We start from the raw sequence: 26260 nt of genomic DNA on the forward strand, positions 1-26260 counted from the left end.
CTTGTAATTACGAAACATCGAACGGCTTTCAAGAGTATGCGACGTATCGGTGAAATCTATTTACTTATGGAAACTACTCACCTGATCACTTTCCAAGACTACAGTTTCTACTTCCACTAGACTTTGTGTTACTATGTCGTTAATTCTGCTGGTAATTGAGTATAAATATACGGCGTTACTGCTACTTCAACTTTAGTAGCAACGCTGACTAATGCTGCAGCAGTCCCTATGGATGTTATATACCAACTTGTGCCAAAGAACCGTACCGTAATAGTCCTGTCTCTCGTATCCCCGGTGTTCAGCTTCCTTTTGAATATTGCTTCCGTGTTACCGGATATGTTACTAACACTGATCAAAGTTACATCTTGTTTTTCCTGAGTTGTCGGTGGTCCGTTCCATAACGAGTACAAGTCCTGCGAATCATTTTCAAGTCAAGTTTTCAAGTACAAGTTTTTTCAATCCCACGAGCTATTGTCACTTACGTATCATAGTCAGTACCGTCGGCGTTTTCTCCCACCACTATCAGGTCGGCATTAATCATGTTAGTGCCCGGGGAAAATCCAATACCAATCCAACCCGTTGTTGGTGCACTAAGCTTAATAGAAGGTTATCATTCCGAATTGATATTCCATCGAAATAAGAGACGATTACATAATTAATGTAATAGATTGCGGAAACGATTACAACAAAATTTTACAATATAGTTGATTACAAATATACCGACAATCTCGAAATAGTCGACTATGAATACAATTGCATTGGAAAATAATCACGATTATAGGTAATTCATTTATTCGTCTTCCTTGACCCTGGGCTTAATGCACGTATTCGAAGACACTGCAATATTTGACCGTTGTGCAAAAGACCGACATGTCATAAGCTCTTATTTTTGTTCAATATACAACATGAGCATGAGAACAATATTTTTTTATGACTGTGATGCCGTCACCTTGTTACGTTACAGCAGATCTGCTGCGCAATATTATCACTGATGATTTGTTGCTCTCAATAATTTCAATTCTATCTGTAACTGCTTCCAACATGATATAAAAGCGGTTGGCTGATGGCACATTCCGGTTTTCAGCGAGGAATTGCCAAACACGATTGGTGGGTGCTTCGACTACGACCATGGGAGGATACGATAAAACTGACCACCAAATTCTGTCACTATTCCTAATTCTTTAAATAACGAAACCATCATATACCTGCATTCATAATTATACGGATATTGTTTGGCGCCGTTACGAATGACGCAAAATAATAGATTGGGTATATATACGGTTTATATCAGCGGTAGCTGATTTCTAATTATATGGTATCTTGTTCGACGGGTATACAATATTCCAATCTTTAACATATTCAATAATATATTCATTTGAATACACCAGCTATGCAACATGAATATATGTCACGTTATGGATCAGGTGTTGATAGATATATTCGACGTGTTGATGTACCCAATATACAAGTTCATGAGACACTTAGGAGGTGGCGACTTATAAACAAAGTGAACTAAACCGAAAAGAGTTCAGTAGGCCTGCAGCCGCTATGTAATAAAAATGTGTTGAGAGTCGGATCGACTATTCGCGGACTGTATATCAGCAGCGCATACGTTAGTTTTCTGTTATCGGAAATAAGCATCTATGCAACGTCATGGAAGAATTTGAGTACGCCGAAATCATTTACTTTGGTAGCTTCGAATCGTGACTGTGAAATTGTTTCGTGATATTCCATAAACACAAAGATGCAATCACAATTTCAGGTCATTGCAAGCGTGTGTGTTGTTTAATTCGATTAGATAAGTTTTGAGATAACGCCTTATCATGCTGATGAATTTATCAACCTACATTATCTAACACGTTTGATATACTTGTTTGCGACAATTTAGACATTAGGTAATTTTGCTCATCTAAACCCAGACCTAATATTAACATCATAGAACGTGTTGGACTGTTACATAAATCACAAATTTGCGATAACATCTGACCATTGTACGATTGGATTGTTAGACGTTTTGATTCCTTTCGATTACACATCAATAAACGACTGGTGCAGTTTGAAAAGCGGTATTGTTCGTAAACGAAAATTATTACATTAATCGAAATTTGTTCACCGATATGTTTTGCCCCCTACGTACCTCAAACGTGATTTCGTCGCCCGTGTAGTACCATTCGAGCTTCATCCCTTGTGCGAAGTTGGTGCTATATCGTACCTGAGCTACAATAGAGAATTAGTTTAGAATGAATATAGCATAGTTCGTATTCATTGAATAAAAATCAACTATGGGAATGTATGCGTAAAGGATTTTGAAGTTCATTCGAACTGACTGATCACGCTGACATCTGCTTCAATGTTGCGCTATTCCGTTTGAACAACGCAAACCGACAAGTTTTTTAGAATCATATCGTTGCCCGATACGATGCAAACCTCTAATGTACAGATCTCACCCGGAGTTGGCGTGTTGACTGTTGGGGTCGTTTGAATAACATTGGGCAATCTAGTGACGGTTCCCGGCGTCATCATCGAAGTTGGCGTAGTCATCGGCGTAGCCATGCCTCTCGTACTCATTTCAAGACCTATATTGTAAAAATATGATTATGTGATATGCCGTTACTGGTGATATTGTTCGCATGTCTTTCATGTTCTGAAAGCACCTAACATGCAATATCTCGTTTTTTTTCCGAACCATTATAAAGGAAGGTCATAATTAAGCCACTGTTCACTGTCTATCGCTTCGTGAGTATTTGCACATATATCAGACTTGCTAAATATCAATACCAGCCAATTGTTTGTCATACACAGAGTTGTAATCATTTTTTTCACGCCACAATAATGAATCCCTCGCGTTACTGGCGCCCGTTAATGGACAGCTGGGATTTTCACGACTGTTGTTAATATATATATATATATATATATATATATATATATATATAATGACCCGATCTTAATTAATTGTTCCAACAAGTGTCATCATTGACTTTAGGGTATCTTCAATAATTGAAAGAGCTTCTCCTGATTGCGGGTTAACCACGAAAAAGAATTGCCCAGTTGATTGCTCAATGATTTGAACAAGCTTTTCGCAAGATCACCTTCATCCCGCGACTGTTTCCAGCTTCTCGGGCTTGGCACTAGATCTGGTTATGCTCACCAACCACTTGATTCTCAGGCAGCAAACAACATAATCTAATCTGGGATCTGGTTAACTAGGCCAGAGGTAACACCACTGAGCCACGGAAAATGTCGTAAGAAGTTAGTATGCCGAATAACGCTGCAACACGGCTGGTAATTGATTTGAAAAATAAGAATACGTTTTACCTGGCGTTCCTCGATTCGGAATGAGTTCGATCCGAGTAGCCCCTGCAGAATATGAATTCGCTCAAAATGTTGCTTGGAAGCATGAATGTTGTACCATACAACAAAATTGTATTTAGAACAACATTCGCCTACCACACTTTCCATAGTTTCGAAATGGAATACAGGTATATGTTTGAAGAGCTTCTTGGAGGTACAGAACTTCAATATACAATTGAATAGTATATTCATATTGAAATGAACCCGAATATTTCCGGCTGACTCGTCAGGGGTAATCGTCAGCAACTAGTAGAGAATTGGAAAGAACATTGTATATCAACAATCGTATCACAAAATATGACGTCACCAGCATGAAATTCCGAATGAGAAAGCGTTCAATGTACTATTTTTAGGTGGTACACGAACTCCTTTTGTTGACAGAGTTTTGGTATGTGTATTTAGATAAAAGTCAACTCCAAGGCACACAAATGGAATTGTGAACGGCCCCGCCCAACGATTCGAAATCCGTCGTGAATTCAAAGGTATATTTTTGTATTTGATATTCAAAGGTATTTGTTTGTATTTGATATTTGCAATAATACACTGGCGATGATGGCGTCTGGCGTGGTGACCTAGTGAACACTATGTACATACCCAAAATGCAGAGTACGATAAACAAACTTTTCATCGCGGCTATAAAGCCCTGGGTATTATGCTTGTGTGTTACAATACCTATATACGATTTGATGCGTTATTACGAAGACCTATCTTTGTTCATGAGTGGATGCGCCAACGAAGGACAGTTAGTTTGACTAGCATGGATCCCTTTTAGTTGGAAGTTGATGACGGATGAGAATTATTTTATTCTGACACGAAATATAAACTATTTTTTCCTGACAAATATTTTCTTACTACTTCACGAAACAACGTTTGCAGGACCGCATAAAACAACATGTCCCCAGATTTGTTAGAACACGCGCATCACGCTCGGCGAAAGGCTCGCCCCTGACTCAACAGAAAAAGGCCATGAATTCTGCCATTGGCAAACAATTTTTGGATAATCCTGTTTGCGCAAAAACTATCGGGACGACAGGTTTCGTGTTGTTGGGAGAGGCCGTTAACGCTTTCATTTTAGTGCCTTGGAGTCAACTCATACGTCAACCAAGTCTGCACCTTCAAAAAGAGTTCGTGTACCATGTAAAAAAAGGTAAATTGGGCTTTAGCGCTCTCCTCAACCCGGATATTCGAAATGTCATGCCCGTGACGATTTTGTGATACGATAGTTGATACACGATGGTAATTCCAATTGTTTACGAATTGCTGACGATTACCCCTGTCGAATGTCAGCCGGAAATATTTGGGTTCATTTCATTATCCATATACCATTCAATTGTATATTGAAGTTCTGTACCTCAAAGGAGCTCTTCCGAAGAAGTTGTACGTGACATTTCGCCTCTATTTTTGCTATAAACCAACTTTGGCCTATGAATAGTCAATTTTCGATTGACCTTCACGACACGAGTGTAAAATGATAGTTCGCAATGAAATCTCACCTCTTGTTGTGAAAGAATGCTGATATCTCGGTACTCCCCCAATCACATCCCGCGTTGGATTATACGCCCACAATATGAACAGCTCTCCATTCTACAAAAAATGCTATATTCATTCAAGTATACAGAAATGATGTAATGCTTCAAATTGTGACGATACTGTGTAAAATTCAAGTTCGACCAACTTATAATTTGCCATTCGACGGTGTAAATCTTACAAACCCAAATCTTGACCCTGCTAAACTCCGCATTGTAAACAATGCACACCTCAGATGGACCACAGATTTGCAGAGTTATCCTTAGGATATCTTCATAATTAGAAGATCATATCGGGATGGAAGGTCACCTACATCACCATCAAACACGATCGGTTATTAACTGTGAAAATTCATGTAACGAATGATGCATAGCAGCATTGTCGTGAGGTCACGTATCACACCGTATGGTTTGCAGATAACATTGATTTTGCGAGTCTCCTTTCGCTAGCTGATTATCCATTTCATAACTTGATTCCCTACTCGATACGGAAAATTTTGACGCGAAACAGATTGACACAGAAGCAAACTTTACGTAAGATACCGTTATCGCTGCAGGCGTTCCTGCACATGTCATGTAACCATCTAAACCTGAGACGAATGACTGAGGCGGTCGTTACTGAAGTACTTCCGTTTTTTTGGGTAATCCAGTAGGTTTTGCTTACTCGTACTGCGGACTCCAGCGGTTATTGTTTTAGACAACATCCACTTCGACTTAATAGGCTTTCCCACAGAGCTACCTACTTTTTACATTCGGATTTTGTAAAGTAGAAAACAGTTTCAAGATATGCTTGCATCGCTTGAATGAGATAAATTGCCATTGAAAACTGGAGAAAAGAGCCTGAGTATCACCGTAACTGTAGACATTATGCAGAAAGTAAAACCATTTGTATAGTTCCATTAATCTGCTTGAGTTAGGTGTGAAGATGTATATTTAATTTCGGAAATCAACACAAAACATACTTTTGAAAACTGCTTCATTTCCCGAACTGAATTTTCTATTTTTACTTGAGGCAATTTTTACATGTCTTTGAAATCGCTACTACTACTTGTCAATGAGTAGAAATTTACGGCGCTACTTTCTTTTCTACTTGAGTACCAACTCTGAGTCGTTGACCAATTTAGATGACTTGTGCTCAGGCTCCTCCCGATCTTTGATTTCATAACTTGATTCCAAACCTGATACCGAAAATTTGACGTAAAACCAATTACCTCGGATACAAACTTTACGTAAGACTTACTCCGTCGCTTAGGTCGTTTCGTCACGCGCTATCTAATCGTAATCTATCCAGTATATCTATTCGTGTGACGTCTACTACAAGTTTTATCACCGAATCGCTACAATACCGTTATGTCTCGATCGCGAACGTCCCCAGTTTTCAAAGCTCTTGATGCAACAACCGTAGTGAACCCGTTAAATTCAGCAAACGATACTCCGTTCCAATTTTGATCAGCATCCACCGACGGACGGCCGTTTCCCCAGGCAAATGTGTCCTGTTAGAAATAGGAATAACTGTATGCTTTTGAGCTACCGTATTTTCCCCGGGATTTAAATTCAAGTCACGAAATCACTGTTGTTGCTGAGTCAACACTCCGCTCAAAATTCAACTAGATGTATCCCTTCATTATAGTTTTTTTTTTCAAATGTACATGCAGTACCATTTACATTATGTTTAACATTATAGATCCGCAAATATTACTGTTACAAAACACCATAACACCATACACTGTAAAAAATCTGGTAGATTTACTGGGAAATCTCTGTAAATTTTACCACGAATTACCGGTCGCAGCCAATTACTGTGCGTAGCTTGTCATTTTACATTTTGATATGTAATATTACCATAATATAGCTGTAAAGTAAGTTACCAGAATTTCTTCGCAAAATTACTGACAGTTACTCGTTACTGCAGTTTACCGGGCTATTGGCAAAATTGATTAGCTTCAAAATCGCTGCAGCCAATGTATACGTAGAACTGAATGTTACTGATATATCATTCTAGAGGTGATTTGACCTGATTGAACCTCGTTTGCGAGACTGGGGTCTGTCATACCGAAATTGTTGGCCCTAGTATCAATTTAAGCTTAGTAAGGCACAAGAAATAACTGACAATCGCAGCTAATGTGGTACACCGTAGCGATATTATATTATAAGGCAATGGCTGTACGGCCAGTCTCGCTGGTTACATTCGTTGTCACGGATAGGCTGATAAGTTAGAAAATTAGTTCAGGGTGTATAATATTGCTCGGGGAAACTAGAAATATCAGCACCGCATGCTGAGCTGACCATTTGTTAATAGCGGATAAGGCGACCTGTAATAGGTTACATTAGGTGACTGCTTTTTCCGAGATTCGTAGTAAACAACCAACGCACGACTGTGACATCACAAGCAGCGTCTGGTTAGGTAAGTACAGTAAGTAGTGAACAACACATGGAATATATTTCAATTTATACGAAATTAGATGAAAAAAGGGACTATATGCAATGATAAATGTTTCTGTATGGAAAAAACGACCCAGATCAAACATTATAACGTGGCCAGTAAATATTATTGGTGTCATGTGTCAGCGGATGAATACCATTTATTTCGAAATCGTTCGAGTGTCGTCTGGCCAGTGGCCATTAGTGAGATTTGAGCAAAGGGTGGAGCGAAGCTTGTTGTGCTTGAAGAAAGTGGACACGATCGTTGAAGATTCCTAGGAATGCTGAATGGAATACGCATCTTAAAAGGTAATACAGTACTACATAGTATTTGTTACCGTGAATATCTGACTCTGCACACCAGCCCTCGATGACTTAGATTTCATGATTGATATATTTCATTCGCCGCATTCTCTGTTCTATTTTGGGATATTTGTCGACTTATATAGTGACCACATACTCCGCTGCGGAGGAGTTGAAACTGTTGGCTTGGTAATGTCATTTTCGGGCCATAGCATAGATATGTTTTCATCCACTGCTGGATTTGTTTGCCACACATGCCACCTTTTAAATTAGGAACCTTTTGCTTCAATACAAAGATAAAGTCATGTAAAAGGCGGAACCGTCATCACACAATGTGCCAGTACCGGTACTTCAAAACATGTTATATTTTTGTTAGCCTATTTGTCTTAGTCTTATAATGTCATGTTCACTGTCCAGGTTAGGAACTTTGCTTTATATAGCGACTTATGCATGAATTCTTTTTAGTGGAACTGCAAGATACTACTTACACAGAAGGAATGAGAACGAGAAAAGGAAACAATTGGAAGTTTGGCCGGTGGTGGAATTAATTCGCGTTTTCTTGAGACCACTCGTGTTACTGCATGTCTCCTAAAGAAGAATTAGACCTCCAGCAGCAATATTTTTCCATCGATAACCACTTCATCGTGATATCATGAATGAATATACAGTTTGTTCCAATGTCGTTTTGGGGATGTGAAGAAAATGTTGCGATATTTTTGCATCGGGTTGCTTTGCGATAGGTATGGATGTACGTGAATTTACAAGCTGGTATGTAATCCTGATTTACAGTGACAGCATGTAGGTAGGTAGGCGGTAAAATGACAGTCTCGATCGCAAATGTACAGGAGAAAATGTAGATTAGATATACCGGAGGTGACTGTAACATTACAGTCTGGCGTGTAAAGTGAGATTACCGGACGAGTGTAAGTTAAATTTACATTGACTAACGGTAATGTTAGATTACCACGAAATGTCTGGCTACCGTGCTTCCAAACATTTCGCGGTAAATCGAGGTTTTTATTTTTTACAGTGTACTTGATGGTAATTTTTGACCGGCTTGTCGAGCATCAAATTTGATAAAACGGGTATCTATCGAAAGCTGCCGCTGTACTGATTACGAAAATATAACTTTTATTTCGCTCATGGCCCTGGAAACCCCACAATCAGTCTCTAATTTCCCATTGTTATGGTGAGAGGCAGAGTGGAGCAACAATGCTGTCTGGCGAAACGAGAGCGATAGCTGAGGAGCAGATAAGTGGCTGCACGGCGAGAGTGAGCGCTCAGCAGGCGTCGCGGCAATATTACAGTAAGCTGTACTTCTGGCGTAAAAGGTCTTCGACATTCAGAGAAATCCAAATGGTGATTGGAAAATGATAAAGCAAATTCCAACGTCACCGTTTAGTTTAATATCCTATATTCCTGACAAGGGCTACATAGGCCTAGGCTTGGTAATAGAGCATTCCAGTGAAAAACAAGGTATAAGGATTTGATGGTAACATTTTGGAATCATTTGACTGGTCCGTGGATTGAATTCGGACCGCGGCCCCAGTTTAGTTCGACACCCCTGCTGTAAACCTTGAATCAACATTTTACCTACTGTATTCGCGGACGAAGTCCTACCCTTACAGGTCGAGGAAAGGTTGGTAAAGCGACTATATAAAGTACCTTCACTAGCAATCAACAGGGCAACGTGTCTGTAGAGCCCTACACAACAAGCCGGCGAAGCCAATCGATATCATATTAAGCTGACATATCCAATGTATACTGCTACCTAGATGGATATCTATAACTTGAATGACAATGCATGGCCCTAATGCATTCTGTGGACCCAGTTCTACCCTTACAAGTCAAGAAAAGGATGGTAGCTGTGTGCTAGCTTCTACCGAAGCGACTATAGAAAGTATTAACAGCGCAACGTTTCTCTGCGACGCGATTGCACTTCGAAACACAAGCTCATTGTCCATTGCCGCGACGCCAGCTGAGCACTCACTCTCGCCGCGCAGCCACTCGATTGTTCCGCAGCTACGCTCTCGTTTCACCAGACAGCATTGTTGCGTCACTATACCACTTTGCGTATCGATAATAAGTTCGAGGCTGATTGGGTTCCAAGACTATCAGCGAAATAAAATTTATATTTGTGTAATTAGTATAGAGGCAGCTTTCGATTGATACCCGTTTTATCGAATTTGATGCTCGACAAGCCGGTCAAAAATTACCGTCAAGTTGCCTTCGGCCAAATGGAAAATGTGACGTAGACCAATTACACTGAGTCGTGAGATTTGCTTGTGTATATAGGACACTATGAGGCTACTATACGCAAACTCGGAACGCTCGCTGGCTTGTTCTTGAAACTTTTAAAAGCGAATACTAGCAATCTGGTAGTTATTATTTTTGCATTCATTTTGTTTCAACATCACTTATCATTTTGCACTTGGCCGATACTATACTTGTATAATTGCTTAGCCGCCTACTTAGGACTTTTAGTTCGGCCCCATTTTGTTCTCGGGTGTTGTAAAACATCGAATACGCGGATCGCATATACCAGTGGTTCTTAACCTTTTTTCTTCCAGCGCCCCCTTTCAAAAATTATCGTGCTCCAGCGCCCCCCCCAACTTCATATTGTAAGGAATGTAATAAAGACAATGAGTAAGAGGGAGGGCCGTAACAGCACTTCGTTAACCCCCCTAAAAACGATTGCCTTGCGCACCCATAGCGTGATAAACCGAACTTCTGAGGGCTTCGCCCCCACGAACCCCGTATCGTGATTTTGATAGTCAGCAAAGTTTGTGTGGCCTGGTCGCCCTAGGTACCAAAATTTTCCATAATGTATGAATGAATAGGTGGTAATTACATATATAAGTTGCTATATAAACTTTTTATCCTCTCAGCCCACGTAATCAGATTTACCAGTAGCACTGAGTGAGCTGTTGTATAGGAAAATGAAGGGCACGTAATTAATAATTAAACATATTCGGGCGTGCCCGCAGGTGCAATTATTCGTTACCAGGGCCGTTACAGCACTTCGCAAGCCCCCCCCCCCAAACAAAAAACGTTGGTCCTGGGCCCCCATCGGGTGATAAACCAAACTTCCGGGGGACTTCACTCCCAGACCCCCATTAGGCCGTCCGCTATTTGCTGATAGCCTATTAGGTATCTACATTGGGTGTCCATTTACTGAGGCAGCTATTCTCGCCTATTCGCGCGAAGTGCGAAAAATTTCACTAATTAATGATTGAATTGGTCAATATCATCGGGAATTGCATGTAAATTGAGATCAATTTTTGTCCTCTCTCTGCTCACGTAAACACATTTACCCGTAGAACTGAGTGAGGTGCAATGTTCCCTCTAAACTGCGCACGTGCGCAGTGCTGTCACGGTCTCTGCACACAGAAAATCTACGTTGCGCACAACAAATCCGGAGTTATTACCTTTTTTTAGTCGTTACGCACTGTTGTCCAAGGGTCAGCGCAGTGAGTTGTTGAGTGTGCGCAGACTCATCAAAACTTAAAGCGAACATTGTGAGCTTTCTTGGAAACTGTAGGGCCCGTTACTAATAATTAAACATATTCGGGCGGGCGAACCCGTTGGTATGACTTCGTTGCATGATGTTATTTCGTGACCCCCTGTCTGCAATATCAAAAAATATAGAATCGCTCAACGGGGATATCGCCCAACAGGAATATCCCTGTCGCCCAATCGTACTAAACTAAAAGACGCACACGATTTCAGATTGGTATTTCTTTACTGACATATAATTTTTCCCTGCCAGATGGAATTCGTCTTCTGGGGTTCTGATTGCCAAGACAGGAACATTCGGTGTCAGTCATTTAGGCGCCCATAGACAATTAAACCTATATGTGTTTTGAAGGCTATATGTAACGACGTTTTCGGTGTTAATTTGCTCTGAATACTCATTAAGGATATGTCCTATCACCACATCATCTACTGCGAAGCCATTTTTCTCCAGCGCCCCCCATACCGCCTCCCTGAGCCCAGCGCCCCCCATATCGCCCCCTGAGCGTTTCCGCCCCCCTTCAAGATCGCCAGCGCCCCCTGGGGGGCGCTGGGGGCAAGGTTAAGAACCACTGGCATATACTGACGGCCAGAAGGGTTGGTAAGTAGCAGCTTAGCAGGGTGAAACATTTGACAGTGGTTTAGTTCATGAAATAAAAGCAATTATTTATTGACTGATTAATAAACTTACCAGAACATAACCTCTTCCGCCGTCATCAACACCTGCCATTAGTATGTCAGCTTGCGCCATGGTCCCGCTTGGAGAAAGACCAAACCCAACCCACCCTGTCGTGCGAGCTATAATCTGTGACGGAAAGCGCAGATTTGACAGAGATGACCACATGTGGCGTAATTCAAATGAGTAGTATAGTTTATGAACACAGTGACCTACAATGGTGTTGACACATGCAAATCTCACGGCTCACTGCGATTGGTCTACGTCACACTTTCCAAGTGGCCAAAATTAATTTTACGGTTTTACGCGCGCGAAAATTGATAAAATTGGTATCAATCGAAAGCTATCGCGGTACTGATTGCGAAAATATATATTTTATTTTTCTCGTGGTCCTGGAAACCCCATTATCTGCCTCGAATTTTGATTGCAACGGAGTTTCGTATTTTGACGCGATGATACCGTCTGGGAGCAGATGAGAAGAAGCGCTAACCGCAAGCGTTATGGTCATTGCTGCGCAAGCGATTGATCGTTCTCACTCTCGTGCGCATTCGCTCCTGAGTGGGCCGTATTATTCCAGATGGCATTGTTGCGTCACACTACCAAACTCCGTTACAATGCAACATTCGAGGCTGATTTTGGGGGGTTCCAGATCCACGAGCGGAATGACGTTTGCAGTTTCGCAATCAGTACCGCGGTAGCTTTCAATTGATACCAATTCTGTCAATTTTCGCGTTCGGCAAGACGGTCAAAAATTACCGTAAAATTGCCTTTGACCAAATGGAAAGTGTGACGTAGACCAATTACAGTGAGCGGTTAGATTTGCTTGTGTCCACACCATTGAAGGACAATTTGCTATACCAATGGTTCTCAACCTATTTGTCTCTTGAGAATCCCTAATTTTAGTTTACATTTAGCTAACTTATCGCGCCACCGTCATTAGTATGATGCAACTTTTACCATCAGACAAGTCACATTGTGTAAAATACACATTCGTGAACTTCATTAAGTGGTATATGTTATAATACGTGAATATCCTTGGTGCACAGAAGACGTTGATGAGAAAGCACCACTAAGTTATCTTATACATAAAATAATATTAATCATATCTGCAGGAGAGTGTAACTGCCAAAAATGTACTTTTCCATTAATTATTCAATCAATCAATCAATCAGGTTTATTAATATTTCATCGTTTCAAAATATCACAAGACTGCGATACAATGAAAAGATAGGAAGGTGTCGAAACAACTTGGAGTAGCCATTAAGATCAGACACCCACCTTAGCCTAGGCGAAGTAAATAAGAGGCATGCACACTGAATGAAAAGTAATGCAGAGAATATAAGACGCAAGCGACAAAATAAGATGGCATGTGGCGAAGGGCGAGGTCGATGTCAGGTCGTGGTCCGTTAATCGTGAAGACTGGCTAGTATTGATTTGGAAGAAATTGCTTGTATTTCCACTTGAATGCGGACATGCTCGACCACTGTCGGATAGCCGGCGAGATGCTGTTCCACAATTGGGGTCCGGCATACTTGATAAAGCAATGTGTTTTCTTGCATTCAGTCCTGATCATATGGTAGTTGTTCTTCGTTGACGCGCGTGTGCTGTATCCTACTTGTGCGCTTTTGTCTCCGAGATGAAGTAGTCGTTGAAATTTTAGGGACATTGACCGCAATGGAACTGATACATAAACTTGGCAATTTCTAGCTTCCTCATATCTTCTAGGTTAGAACATCAAATCTTTTGAGAAGCGATTTATCAGTTGCACATCCAGGCCCCCGTGGGGCTTTGGCAGTGATACGGATGATCCGATGTTGAAGTTTTTGCAGTGGGTCAATTGTATTTTTGCAGGCAGCACCCCAACAAAGAATTCCGTATTGTAACTTTGATAGGAATAGAGCAGTGGTTCCCAACCTGTGGTACGCGTACCACTAGTGGTACTCGAAGGTCTTCCAAGTGGTAGATTCTGTTTTTTTTTTCGACCGAAGAGAGTTATTAGTTCAGATGGGGTTGCCTTTCAAGTCGTCGTCGTTGTGGGTAGGGACAATCCCACCATTGACGGCCAACGGCAGGGATGGTCAACCTGCGGCTGTTGAAGGGAATTTGTGCGCCTGTGGACAGGTAATTCAATTAGTATGTGTAGGCGGTCGTTGACATGCAATTTGAATTTACGAATTGACTCCCGATTTCTTGATAGATTTTAATTAATCTTGAAATTTTCTTCGCGCTGTGCGCGGTTTAATGTGTATTTTTTTCTTGATTTTAATAATTTTGCAATTAGAGCCCCACATTTCAAATTCGAAGAGTAGAGGAATATGATGCGCCCCATATAGAAATACCAACTGAGAATCGTGTACACCTCACTATATACCGACAATCCTGATGGGAGGTCAAGAAATAACGGCATGTAGCAAAGTGACTAATAACAATTGGTCCACCCGAAGATGCATCATCAACTAAATATTCGAAAACACCCCCTCCATCAACTCTACCGGTCAATCTGACCACATCCATGGGCTGAGAAAGGTTAAATGTTTGATAGTAATAGGTAAAACTACTAATATTATTCACGAAATCCAGTAGTAAATTTGAAAAAATACCCGATTCTTGCGGCAATTCCTGCTGTCTCATAACCTCACCAGTGACTCCTCTCGATTTTGGTGCGTATAGCAACCCTATATCATTAAATAGATTAGTCTGCAGATCGCCGGAAATGGACATAAACACTCTAACGTGGGCATTTAGCGTCTACCTATATTTAATTACGACTATGCCCTGGGATGCGGCCGTGGGCTACATGAGTAGTTCAAATGCGAACGTGAATGGCAAAAAGGTTGGCCAGCCGCTGGCCTACGGGGAACAGATCTAGTCGTAAAGCATTGGGATTCTTACTTAACCGAATTCCGTTTTAATATATTTGACCACAAGAATTCCAAATGGATTCACTACAGAAATCATATACTGCACCTTAACATGGGCAGTTAATTTTCTGTTTCGCTGCCTTCGGCAGCTCAACCTGGTAGTAATATTTTTGACCACCTTCGGCGCGCATAACTTATGTAGGTGGTACGCGAGTACTACATGAAACCTCGAAATGGTACGCGGGTGGAAAAAGGTTGGGAACCACTGGAATAGAGTGTTGAAGAGTATCAAGAGCACGCTGACTGGTAGAGTGTAGCTAAGGCGGCGAAATAGACCACATACCTTCGATAGTTGAGGTTTGTTTGAGTGATTGTATGTGACTCTTCCAGGACATGTCCGAATCCAGTAAAACACCAAGGTATTGGGCATTTTTAGTGTTGGAAACTGGTTGGCCAGCGATGTCAACGGTTAGGTTATCGCAAGAGTTCACGATCAATAATTGGGATTTCGCAGCGTTAACCCGAAGGCTATTATGGGACGTCCCCTCATGCACTTTGGGCATTTGATCACGGGTGACGGCATTCAAGCTTGCGGTAGTAGGTGCGTGAGATAGGAGGTGAGTATCGTCAGCGAAGAGTGTGGTATTCAATGATGAGGTTTCAAAGATATCATTCACATATAAAGTAAAGAGGACAGGTCCAAGAACAGAGCCTTGCGGAACACCACAGGTATCAAGGTGGGGGGAGGACAAAGTGTTGGATATCGACACCATTTAATATCTCCCAGTCAGGTAGCTTTTCATGAGCTCTAGTTGTGGACCCCGGAACCCGAAGCGCGCCAATTTCGAGAGAAGAATACTGTGACCGACGCAGCCAAACGCTTTTTTTAGATAAAAAAGAAATGCTACATCCCACACTTCGTTTCTCCAAGATGTCATAGTAATGTTCAGCCACTGTTAGCAGGGCATGAGAGGCTTGGTGCTTTTTGCGGAAGCCGAATTGTTGTGGAGATGTGGACATCTTGGCGAGGAACGAAGATAGAGAGAGGAGCAATTTTTCGAACACAATTCCAATACACGGTAGGACAGATATAGGTCGGTAGTTGGTGACATTAGTTCTATCTCCGGCTTTGTAAACCCCCAGCAAACACAAAACCGTAAAAGGATCATCCGGGATCATCTCGATTAGGTTCTGATTTTCTAAGTGTCGAGGGAATGTCTAAAATACGTAGCAGGATGGTCTTGTGGTTATATTCAATCAGAATAAATTCATACTCGGTGTTGTTCCATCTCATGTATTAGGCTTCGTTATATCCGGTAGTTAACCTAATAATGCAAATTTTCTATCTCTCGCTGGTATGACTAAAATACGTAGAAAGGATGACTTTGTCGGTACATTCAATCACTATGAATTCCCATCCGGTTTTGTTCGATCTCATGCAGTAGCTTCGTTCTATCCATTAGAAAACAATGTTCTCCCTTCGTTTCATTGCGTGAGGATGTCACCGGTGTTGTATATTCGTGTTGTTGCTCTAAGGTCGAACAGTTTTGTTTTCTTCTGATATATATGATCTTCATTATATATATATTCGCTCTTTCGGTAATCTCGCATGTTCAACGAGTATGGCTAATAGTTTTATTCAGAGAATAACTAAATAAGTGAGATGTAGGTTTAGGAATATGATTATCCATGCGTGACTTCTAGAATATTTCGGCGATTCAAATTTTACGTCATCGCGCCGGACGAAGATTTGACGCGCAACAGGTCGCAGCCAGGCATAGTTCGCTCTTTCTGTATGGTAAATATATAGGAATTGTGACTGACTGAGGTAGCGGGTTAAAGGTATATACGCAGTAGCATATAGCTTATGGGGTATTTCGAATTGCCTGTAGTATATGACGCCTAGAGCTGTTTGACTTTCTGCAAAACTGGTGTAGACAACTATAGAAAAGTTTCAGCTTTTCCAGGCTAGAATTAGAGCTAAACCGTTTTTTTCCGAATTAGATTACAATTATATTGCTGGCATTTCGCTCTAATTTAGTGAAATTAGACCACTATAATTATCTAGTTGTCCAAGTCGCTTCAAACATCTGAATTACCGGTACCTATACCTACTGTATATCATAATATTTATGCTTGAATTTTCTAGGTATATAAGTCATATAGATACATACCTGTAGAACACTGATTCGTGATTTTATAAAAGTTGGAGCAAGAATGGACATTTTCAACTTGATGTTGATTAATGGAGCAAAATTTGATATTTGAGTGCAATTATACCTCGAATCCAGTGACAAGATTATGAATCGTTGAAACCAAACGCAGCTTGTTTATGTTGGCCCAGAGAATTTGGCTAGCCAGACCATATTGATAGAATATGGTCACAGTAAGATAATATTTTGGGCTAATTTACATGAACTTTCCAACATTTGATTTGATATGTCCGCTAAAACAGTTGTTATTCTGCTTTCGAATAAGACCTAAATTGCTGATTTCAATAGTAACTGTGTGTGTCAAAGGCTGTAAAGGTAATTTCTTTTCCATGTTAGATGTTTGTTTGTTTGTTTGTGGTGTTCATGGTGGTGGTTCGACTACACTGGTCATTTTACACCAGGCCGGTTCTTATTATTATCATTCCATATCTGCCCGATTACCAGTGAACTCGGCACTTAGTGAATTCGGCCGCACAAACTCGGCACTTGGTGAATTCGGCCGTGGTAGATCTGGTAGCGGTACCGGTCGCCATGATTGGTTACTGGAATTTTTGCCGGTGAACTTGGCACTTTGAGTGGTTGTCAATGTTGTACGGGGGTCAGGACATGCGTAGATCACACAGTCACGGCATGATTAGATCACAGATTGCGTAATCGCGGGAAATAACGCGACGCTCTTCACTTGGTGAACTCGGCCCTTGGAGGAATTGGCACTAGAACACCTTCGCATTAGAAATGCATTTAATATGAATGAACAGTATCAAAAAGGAAATTTAAACGTGTCGTGGCTCGCGGTAGATCTCGTAATCTTGGGATCCTTCAACCCTGTTATCGAGACACCCTAACCCCAGAGTGGAATCGTCTCTCCAAAGGCAAAAAATAATTTATTTTGACGTGATCATGCGAAACATTTGTTGATGAGGAACACTGGCTTGTCGTGATCGATAAACGGAGAAGCGCCGCTTGATCTTCCACAGTTTCGATCTCACATACAACGCCAAGATCCATCTTCTCAAAACTTACACGACACAGGCCCGTCACTCACGCCATCGATTCCAAGCAGATCGCGCGTGGTCGGTATATGAGCGCTGCGTTATTTCCCGCGGCTACGCAATCCGTGATCTAATCACGCCGTGACTGCGTGATCTACGGATGCCCTGACCTCCTTACAAGATTGACGAATCACTTGATAATACTATTATTAGTTTAATAATTCATATTAATAGCTGTTAATACACTTCATTACAAAATTTCCCGAGGGCCGAATTCACCAAGTGCCGAGTTCATCGGCAACCATCTGCCCACTTATAGCACGGCCCACTCCTAGGCTTTTTAAGAAATGGATATGCGGATCAGATGGCGAGGAGGAGCCTAGATAAACGGCCAACACTTCGGTAGGAATTATGGAGTCGACGTGTCAGGCTCGAACCCGCAATTCATTGGTGTTTAGCTATAATGGAGGGTACCACTACGTTACCTCGCCATACCTTGTAAAATGGGACCGTAGCATTTGGCATTTCGTGTGGCAATTGACTTTTGTGTGGAAAATTGTGTTCGTTTTAGAACTTATCCGAAACTTTCATCCCGCCATAGATTGTATATGATAAAACGAAGCCACTCACCACAAAGGAGGATTTAAGAAGTTTGATGACATATTGAATGAAAGCAAAAGCCTTTGCAAGATATGTGGTATGTTGAATCTGTTTTGTTATTTTCAAATGCTTGCCGATAGCAGACGGTATATATAAACGTAAGATGTGTGGAAGCTATCAAGGTGTTATGTTTATTATTTTTAGAAATTCAGTCAGTCAAAGTGGACGATCGTATTGCTTGGATTATATTTACGCTTATTTTAGCATCTTGGAGATGCAACTCTGAACGTGGACGGTCATGAACAGTCAACTAATTCTGTTCCTATATTGACATATCAGACATTTGCACTCGTACCGTTGGCGGCGACAATATTGGTCAGTCAGCAAAAAGCATCATGAAGAAGGTTGCCAGTCTGGTGAAATTATAGCAGAGTCGGAAAGAATGGGAAATACGCTTTCATCAACCTCCATTTGAACAAGATCACATATAGTAAGAGACATTCATGATATGCTGCAAATGTCACTGTGTTCTTTGTCTAGTCACCCCACTCATGTAACTATTGAGGCTTCATGCCAGAGTTGTGACCAAGTCACAAGGCTCAGAGTCACAAGTCAATCTCACTTTTATAGTTTTGACTCGAGTCATTTTCAATTCACCACCGAGTCAAGTCCGAGTCCAAGTCAGCGAGCAGAGGGCCGAGTCCGAGTTATGGTATTATGACTCGAGCCAGAGTCATTGTGTTAGCTGCTCAGTTTCCAATTTAAGTCTTGTTAAACCAACTTTTGATATATTTTTTGTGATATCGAGTGGGTCGCATTTATAATATACTAATTTTCCTTACTTTTAGCAGTTTCTGGCCGCATTTTCAAATACCAGTATCAATAGACGAAATCCCAATAGCGATTTGCTGTACTATTCTTTGAAATAATCATGAAATGTCGGTCTTGGCCGTCTGAGTCTCAAGTCATGCGCAATGAGTCGAGTCATTTCAGTACTTTGAGAAGATGACCTGAGTCAAATCGAGTCAACAGAAAATCCTGACTCGAGTCTTACAACCCTGCTTCATGCAATGAGCATTTACTTTGAAGATAAATAGTAATTAAATAACTGGTTGGTGGTACAAAATTTTAATACTGCTTTCAAAAGTACCTTCATGATAAACGTTATTGAAACCCGAAGAACTTTTCGCGTTCCTATTAAAGAGCTACCGGCACCATAAAGGAAGCAAAACAGAGTTGAATTCAAAACCAGATGGAGAATTATGACGCATTAATGTCGAATTTAGAAATAACGTCAATGGAGCCAGAACACAGCAACAATGCAGTGCATGACAACGGCTGCGTAAAACAGTATGACAGCGTGACACAATTCTTTAATTATTTATTATAGTGGTGCCCACCGTAAATACTATTTTATTCAAATCCGAATTTTTCGATGGCAATAACTCCGCTTCCACTTGTTTGAATTTTTTCTAATTATTTTTATATAATAAATAGAAACTTTCTTTTCCTGTAGCAATGCGGCTACTGGTTGGAATTGAACCAAATTTGGTGTGTAGGCTTGAATTAGGTAACCTAACAATTTTATCAAGTAGCAAAAACGATTTGAGAAAAAAAGTCATTTTTAAGAGCCCTAATGTCCATGTCAGAGAAACGTTTTAGGGTAGGCCTACTCACATGTCTCGCAGCGTTCTCTACATAATTGTCAATTGCGTTACAAACTGTTCGCTTGTATTGGTTAAGCCATCCAACTTCGAATTGTAAAATGTTGGGAGTCTTGATATCAAATTTTTGAAAGGTGCACTTTGAGAAGATTTCGGAATCTGCCAAATTATACCACAAAATTTAGCAAATTCTTTGACATATTTCATCCATTTGGGACTCGATCAACGTAAAAGAATTAGTAATTATTTAAACAATATATTGTATTTGTAGTTGAAGTATAGTAATAATTCTTATGGTTGCCGCACTTGTAACGATTCACGGCCATAACTGGAATAATTAGAATGATGTAACTTTCAAATTGTCATGCATTTTGCAACAACATTGTTCTCAATTTTCAAGGTGCTGACCATTGGAGGAAGAATCACCCGTAAGCCGGGAATTCACAATCCGTAAACGCGGCCGACTGTTTCTCTCCTCAAAAGGAAGGAAGAGAAAAAGGGAGCAGAAATAACAAGAGTGTGACAAGTCGCGTTCATTCGCTTTAATGCAGTGGTTCTCAACCTTTTTTGACACGCGCCCCCCTTGGAGATGGTCAAAAAACTCGCGCCTCCCTGACCCCCCTTGCATTTATCGTCATGTCAAAAAGAGCACATCATCTAATACAGAGGTGGGCAACGTTTTTGATAATCATGACCGCATTTCGATTGCTTATGTAGCGTAAGGCCGCATTCCTGGGCATAGCCGCAATGAACGATCTGGACGCAAAATTCCTACGGTAAACTGTCCATATCCATTCCCGGTGAACTCCGGACTATTCTACTTGTCACAACGGCCTATTGTACGCACCGAAATCGCGAGTGGCAATGTTATGAATAGTTGCCGGGAGGTGCATATTGTCGCGTGGAGCGCGAAAATTTTTCAGGGCCGCGAACGAATTGCTATTTCTTGCCAATTCCCATTCCGGCTCAGATTAAGAAGGGCGCTACTGCATTAAAATAGAAAAATGAAGTCTTGTTGAATTGCGCGGAGGGCGAAGAAAATTTCAAGATTAATTAAAATCTCTCGAAAATGCGGGAGTGAATTCGTAATTGCAATTTGCATGTCTACGGCCGCCAACACATACTAATTGAATTAGGCGTCGACGGCCGCTCAAAATCCCTTCTACGGCTGCAGGCTGCCCACCCCTGATCTAATAGTATACATAAGGTATATCTTACGCCAATTTTGAATCTGCATTCCAGTTGTTGAGTCTTTTACATTGCTGACAAATTTCTTCAAATTTGTTTGAAAATAACAAAAAACATTGAACAAGACATCCATTAATTAATTTCAATGTAGGTCACCCTGAGACTAATCCTGTTGCTGGTAGTGAGTACAGAGAGCAAGGCGTCGTTCTGTCCTGCCAGGCTAAATTTGATCAGTTTTCGAAATGAATTAATTGTGTTGATTTATAGCCTAATTGAGGGCGAAACCGGGCAACCTATGTTGCATCTAAGTCTGTCTTAGGCAGTGCAGTTCGCAAGCTACTAACAAGAGCTGCCCAGCGCGACAGGCTTCAGGCTACTGTCAAAGCTATGAAGCAACGAATGACTTACACGTGGGAATTGCTCTCTATATCTCCAAATAATTTCAAAAATTTGCTCAAATGAAGTTGAAATCAGACTATACTCAGTTGAGCGCTGTTGCTAGAGTTTGTATTTTGCAAGCTTTCTTGAATATGGAATAAATTTCATCTTCATTAATCGTCTTCTCATAATGGATGTGAAACGCATGTTCAGACACGTACAATTTATACTGACAATTTCTCGCGCCCCCCCTATACTGACTTTGTCAATTTCTCGCGCCCCCCTGAGAGCCTCCCGCGCCCCCAGGTTGAGAACCCCTGCTTTAATGCGTATTTCCATCCGCGAAGCGCGAAGTAGTAAGTGGGAAAACTAATGGGCGTTGGATTAGCACTTTATAAGGTTGACTCCAGCGCTGTATTTGCTAAATGTTGCGGTGAAATAGGGGTGGTGTCATTTGGTATCAATATTGACTATTAAAAGACCATTTGTTAGTGGTCATGGATTTGTTCGGCCAGTATGCAGTAATTTCTGATGGTCACTTCCCGGGCTTCTGTTCTCTAACCCCTCATGATTGTTATTCTGCTTCTAGTAAGACTGTCGATTCTAATGTTTTATCGTATCATTTGTCGGAGGTTTCGCTCGCTTTTTTTAAAACGTTTTGCTCTCTGCTAGGTCAATTACTGGCTGAATATCACTACAGCCTAAGAAACTGCACTAATTATCATTGTAATGTCTTGCTGGTTATCTTGCTGTCAATTCTAATAATTTGGTAATGTCTATACCAGTGCCGCCACTCAAATGTTTTGTTCTCTGTACACAATATTGTTAGGTCTTCAGCTTTCCAGGCAGAGTGTCATTCCACTTTCTAGACTTGAGTATATATCTCTCCAACTAGCTGCCAAATAACTGATTCATTTGGATTGTTGAATTGATCATTTTTGACAGAATGTGAAGAAATTTTAGTCAATAATTCTTTTTGTGTTAGTGGCTGTTTTCAAAGATTGCTGAAGTAGTCATCGTTGAACTTGATAATCAAGTAGAAGTGGCGATTGAAGTCGGTTCTCTAGTCATATAATAATAAAAAATATAATAATAAAAACTTGAAAACTTGAGTGGAAATAGTCCAGAATCAAATCCATTTTAGTAAGTATGGGTGAAAAAAATGTAGGAGTCATTCGTTATTCGCTACCTCTGCCATTTTCGCAGTACGAATGTCTTAGCTAACAATCGTCATTTTCATTTTATTTCTACAGGGTGTTGAAAAGAAAACGCCAGAGGGATTATCATCATCAGACGATGAAACCTTCTGATTACTGACTGTTCTCATAGTTTCAGTTCGTTTCATTTTTTACACCGACATTATTTACTTGCCAATTCCTTTTGAATTAAATTACCGCAAATGTGATTAATATGTAGTAGATAATGTGGTGTGTGTGTGTGTACGCAGCCGTGATCAGGTTATGCCCAGTGGCAGAAAACAGGTTATTATATCAGGATATTCCTTTAATGTAGGATCTACATTCTACTCACCATGTTTAAAGGCTGTAGCATCTGCATAATATTTACATTATTGAAGGACATGGAAAAGACATTGAATTGAGTCGACACAAAATCCCCCTTTCTACGACCTGCCGAGATCTAATATCTACTATATCGGGCTCGGCTTTCTACATCTTTGGTCTGTACTGTGTTTACTGGGCCGGGACAACTCTGGCAGTTTTCAGATAATTCGGGTCGACACCATTTTCTATCATGAAATTGAAAAAATGGGCAATGAGATGGCCGATGTGTGGGCTAATCAGTTTTAAAAACCATTTTAATGTTAGTGTAATCAAAACTTCCGGCAGAGCCTACTCCAATATAATCTACCCAGAAGAATTTCTTTGAGGTACCGAATTTCAATACACAATTGAATAGAATATTCGCATGAAGTGAACCCGAATATGTTCGGCTGACACTCGTCAGGGGTAATCGTCACTAATTAGTAGAGAATTGAAAAGAACATTGTATATCAACAATCGTATCACAAAATATGACGGCCCCGGAATATAATTTTGAATATCCGGGGTGAAGAGATAAAAGACGCCAACCAAATCTGTGCCTGTACCATCCTTAAATAGTCCATTAAGCTTATGCGCTCTCTTCGTCCCCATTATTCGGAATTCCATCCGGTGACGTCATATTTTGCGCTACGGTTTGATGTACAATGTTCTTTCCAATTCTACTAGTTGCTGACGATTACTCCTGACGAGTGTCAGCCAAAAATATTTGGATTCATTTCAATGCAAATATTCTGTTCAATTGTAATCTACTCTGCAAAATGAAAAGGCCTGTCCCTGTCGCGAAATAGAAAGATTACGCATGAAGATGGGCTACTCGGTAACAATTACTATCGATCAAACCTTTATAGTTATTTGGTTGTCATCAATTCTCCACTGCAACGAATACCCGCCAGAAAGTGTCCGCTGGTATTGACTGACGAAGGAGCAACTCTGCGTTGACACAGACCCTGCGATACAGGCTATGGTACAGATTACGAGGAAAATCATGTTGTCTCAAACGTTTCATTGACCTTATTATCGAATGGTTTCCAAGTTTTATGCTGTGTACCAAATCCATTTCAGCCTCAGGCAATATTAAATTCATTTAATAGAAAATAAGTTACGGATACCAGCTTTCATAATTCGACACTTACATAATATAGTTTTTGTTGGCTCCAACTTAGTGACGTGCATCGAGATTCATGGCTGGTGAGGCACTGACCCTCTCCCCCCCCCACACACACACGAACACGTAAAGTACACACACACATAAATATGTGAATAACAACAGCAGCAAGAGAAGGGGATAAGCGAGAGCGTTTTCTATGCACCCTGTTAGCCGTTGCAATTCTACACTCTACAGTACATATTCATTTTTTCCATTAGTGAATTGTCCACAGTTATTTACTACAGATTGCATAACGAAAAGAATGAAACGAAAAACATAAATATATTTTATTCAAGGTATTAATTTCGCGGTTTTATATTCTTTATTACCCTTTGCTCCTCCAATCTCCTCTTTTACAAGTTTGAAATGGACACTGCATTTTATTGGGGATGCAGATTTCCTCGGATAAAGGTTCGCAAATATATAAAACCTACAAGGTTAGGTGATTGAGTTGGCGTCCTGTTTCTTGATACATTAGCCGTATTCACGCGCCGTTCATCTAGGCTAGGCTACTCCTCGCCATCTGTTCCGTATATTTATTTCAATTCAATTCAATTCAATGCTACTATTTTCATCATTTCAATACACCACAAGACTGCGATACAATGAAAGATATAGGAAGTTGTCGAAACGACTTGAAGTAGTCTCCGAAATCAGACACTCACCTGGCCTAGGCGATGTAAAAAGGTGACATGCACACTGAATGAAAAATAAATGAAGATAATGTAAAAGAACAGGCAACAAAAAAAGGTGGCATGTGTCTTACAAAAATGTAGAAGTGAGCCATGCTACAAGTCGGCAGATATGAAATCAAACGTAGAATTTCGACCTAGTGTAAATAACTATTGCAGTCGAAAACACGGTAAAGGCCACAAATAACGACAACGCAGGCTATGCAAGTATATCTGACACATACCACAATTTAACGTAGCTATGGATGGAAAATACATAACAGCTACATTAGTAAGGGAATGTATTTGCTCCGCAGTACGTATTGGTCATCGCTACTAGATAACTCATACAACAGTGTCGGTTTCCGAAATCGATAACGCGTGTCACCGTGCTGCGATTGTCCGATTATCAGCAAATATAGTGAGCGAGGCAGATTCAATCACCTGGCTATTGTTTCTCTGCGCTGCCATTGTACCTAAGAAAGCCGAATTTCATTTCACGGTGATTTTGAGGAAGTGTCAGTGCTCTAAGATGGCTATACAGCTCTTGTGAAAATGCACGGCTCCAGATCCTTGCGCCGGCTCCAGATCCAAGCCATGGCATTGACACAGTCGGTAAATTTGAGGTGAGATTCTCATATTCAATCTCGGTACATTGACATGAGCACTGAGCATTCTTAATCACGGTTGTTAGGTGACAGTGACAGCACTATAGCAATACACCGGTACCTGACTCTTTATTGCGAGAATACGAATTATGTAAATTGTTAATTATGACACAAGGAAAATCGTATACGCAACTAAAAACTGATTGAATGTGTATGTCTTGAAAAGAAAAGCAGAAGTATTGATCACGAACACGAAGTAAAATCTACGAATTTCAAACTATTTTAAGAATGTTCGCAACTTCAGAATATTAATTTAGATACAGTATGTTGTCACATAACGTCCCATTGTACCTGGAACCAGATCACATACAGCAGAGGAGTCAAACACATGACCAACGAGCCGGACCCCGCCCGCGAAGCAATACCGAGTAATTAAAAAAAAATGCTTGTATTGCCCAGCAAATTTCCGTCAAAAGTTGACATTGTGATGAGAAATACTTTCACGCAAATGAGCCACGAAGACAGCAAATGTCAAACATGTCATGTGCCACACCACAGTCGACCGACGGCAATATTTTCACTCTGG

General features: G+C 40.7%; 2 protein-coding genes across 2 annotated transcripts in view; one reads left to right on the forward strand and one right to left on the reverse strand.

The window, feature by feature from the left end:
- Positions 1 to 26260, forward strand: part of LOC145434596 (uncharacterized) — a 269611-nt gene that overhangs the window by 133805 nt on the left and 109546 nt on the right. The gene's annotated exons all lie outside the window — the stretch shown is intronic.
- LOC145434553 (uncharacterized) lies at positions 464 to 24274 on the reverse strand. The gene is made up of 8 exons (XM_080311897.1): positions 24089 to 24274; positions 11806 to 11919; positions 6224 to 6370; positions 4845 to 4935; positions 3316 to 3357; positions 2448 to 2576; positions 2138 to 2217; positions 464 to 595 (listed from the first exon to the last, which is right to left on the reverse strand). Exons 1-8 carry the CDS (start codon positions 24233 to 24235, stop codon positions 479 to 481), a joined length of 867 nt encoding a protein of 288 aa, XP_080168023.1. The 5' UTR covers positions 24236 to 24274; the 3' UTR covers positions 464 to 478.

Source organism: Botryllus schlosseri, chromosome 2 (genome assembly GCF_051294905.1).
Source record: "Botryllus schlosseri isolate E-star chromosome 2, Bs_hap1, whole genome shotgun sequence".
Taxonomy (NCBI): Eukaryota; Metazoa; Chordata; class Ascidiacea; order Stolidobranchia; family Styelidae; genus Botryllus; species Botryllus schlosseri.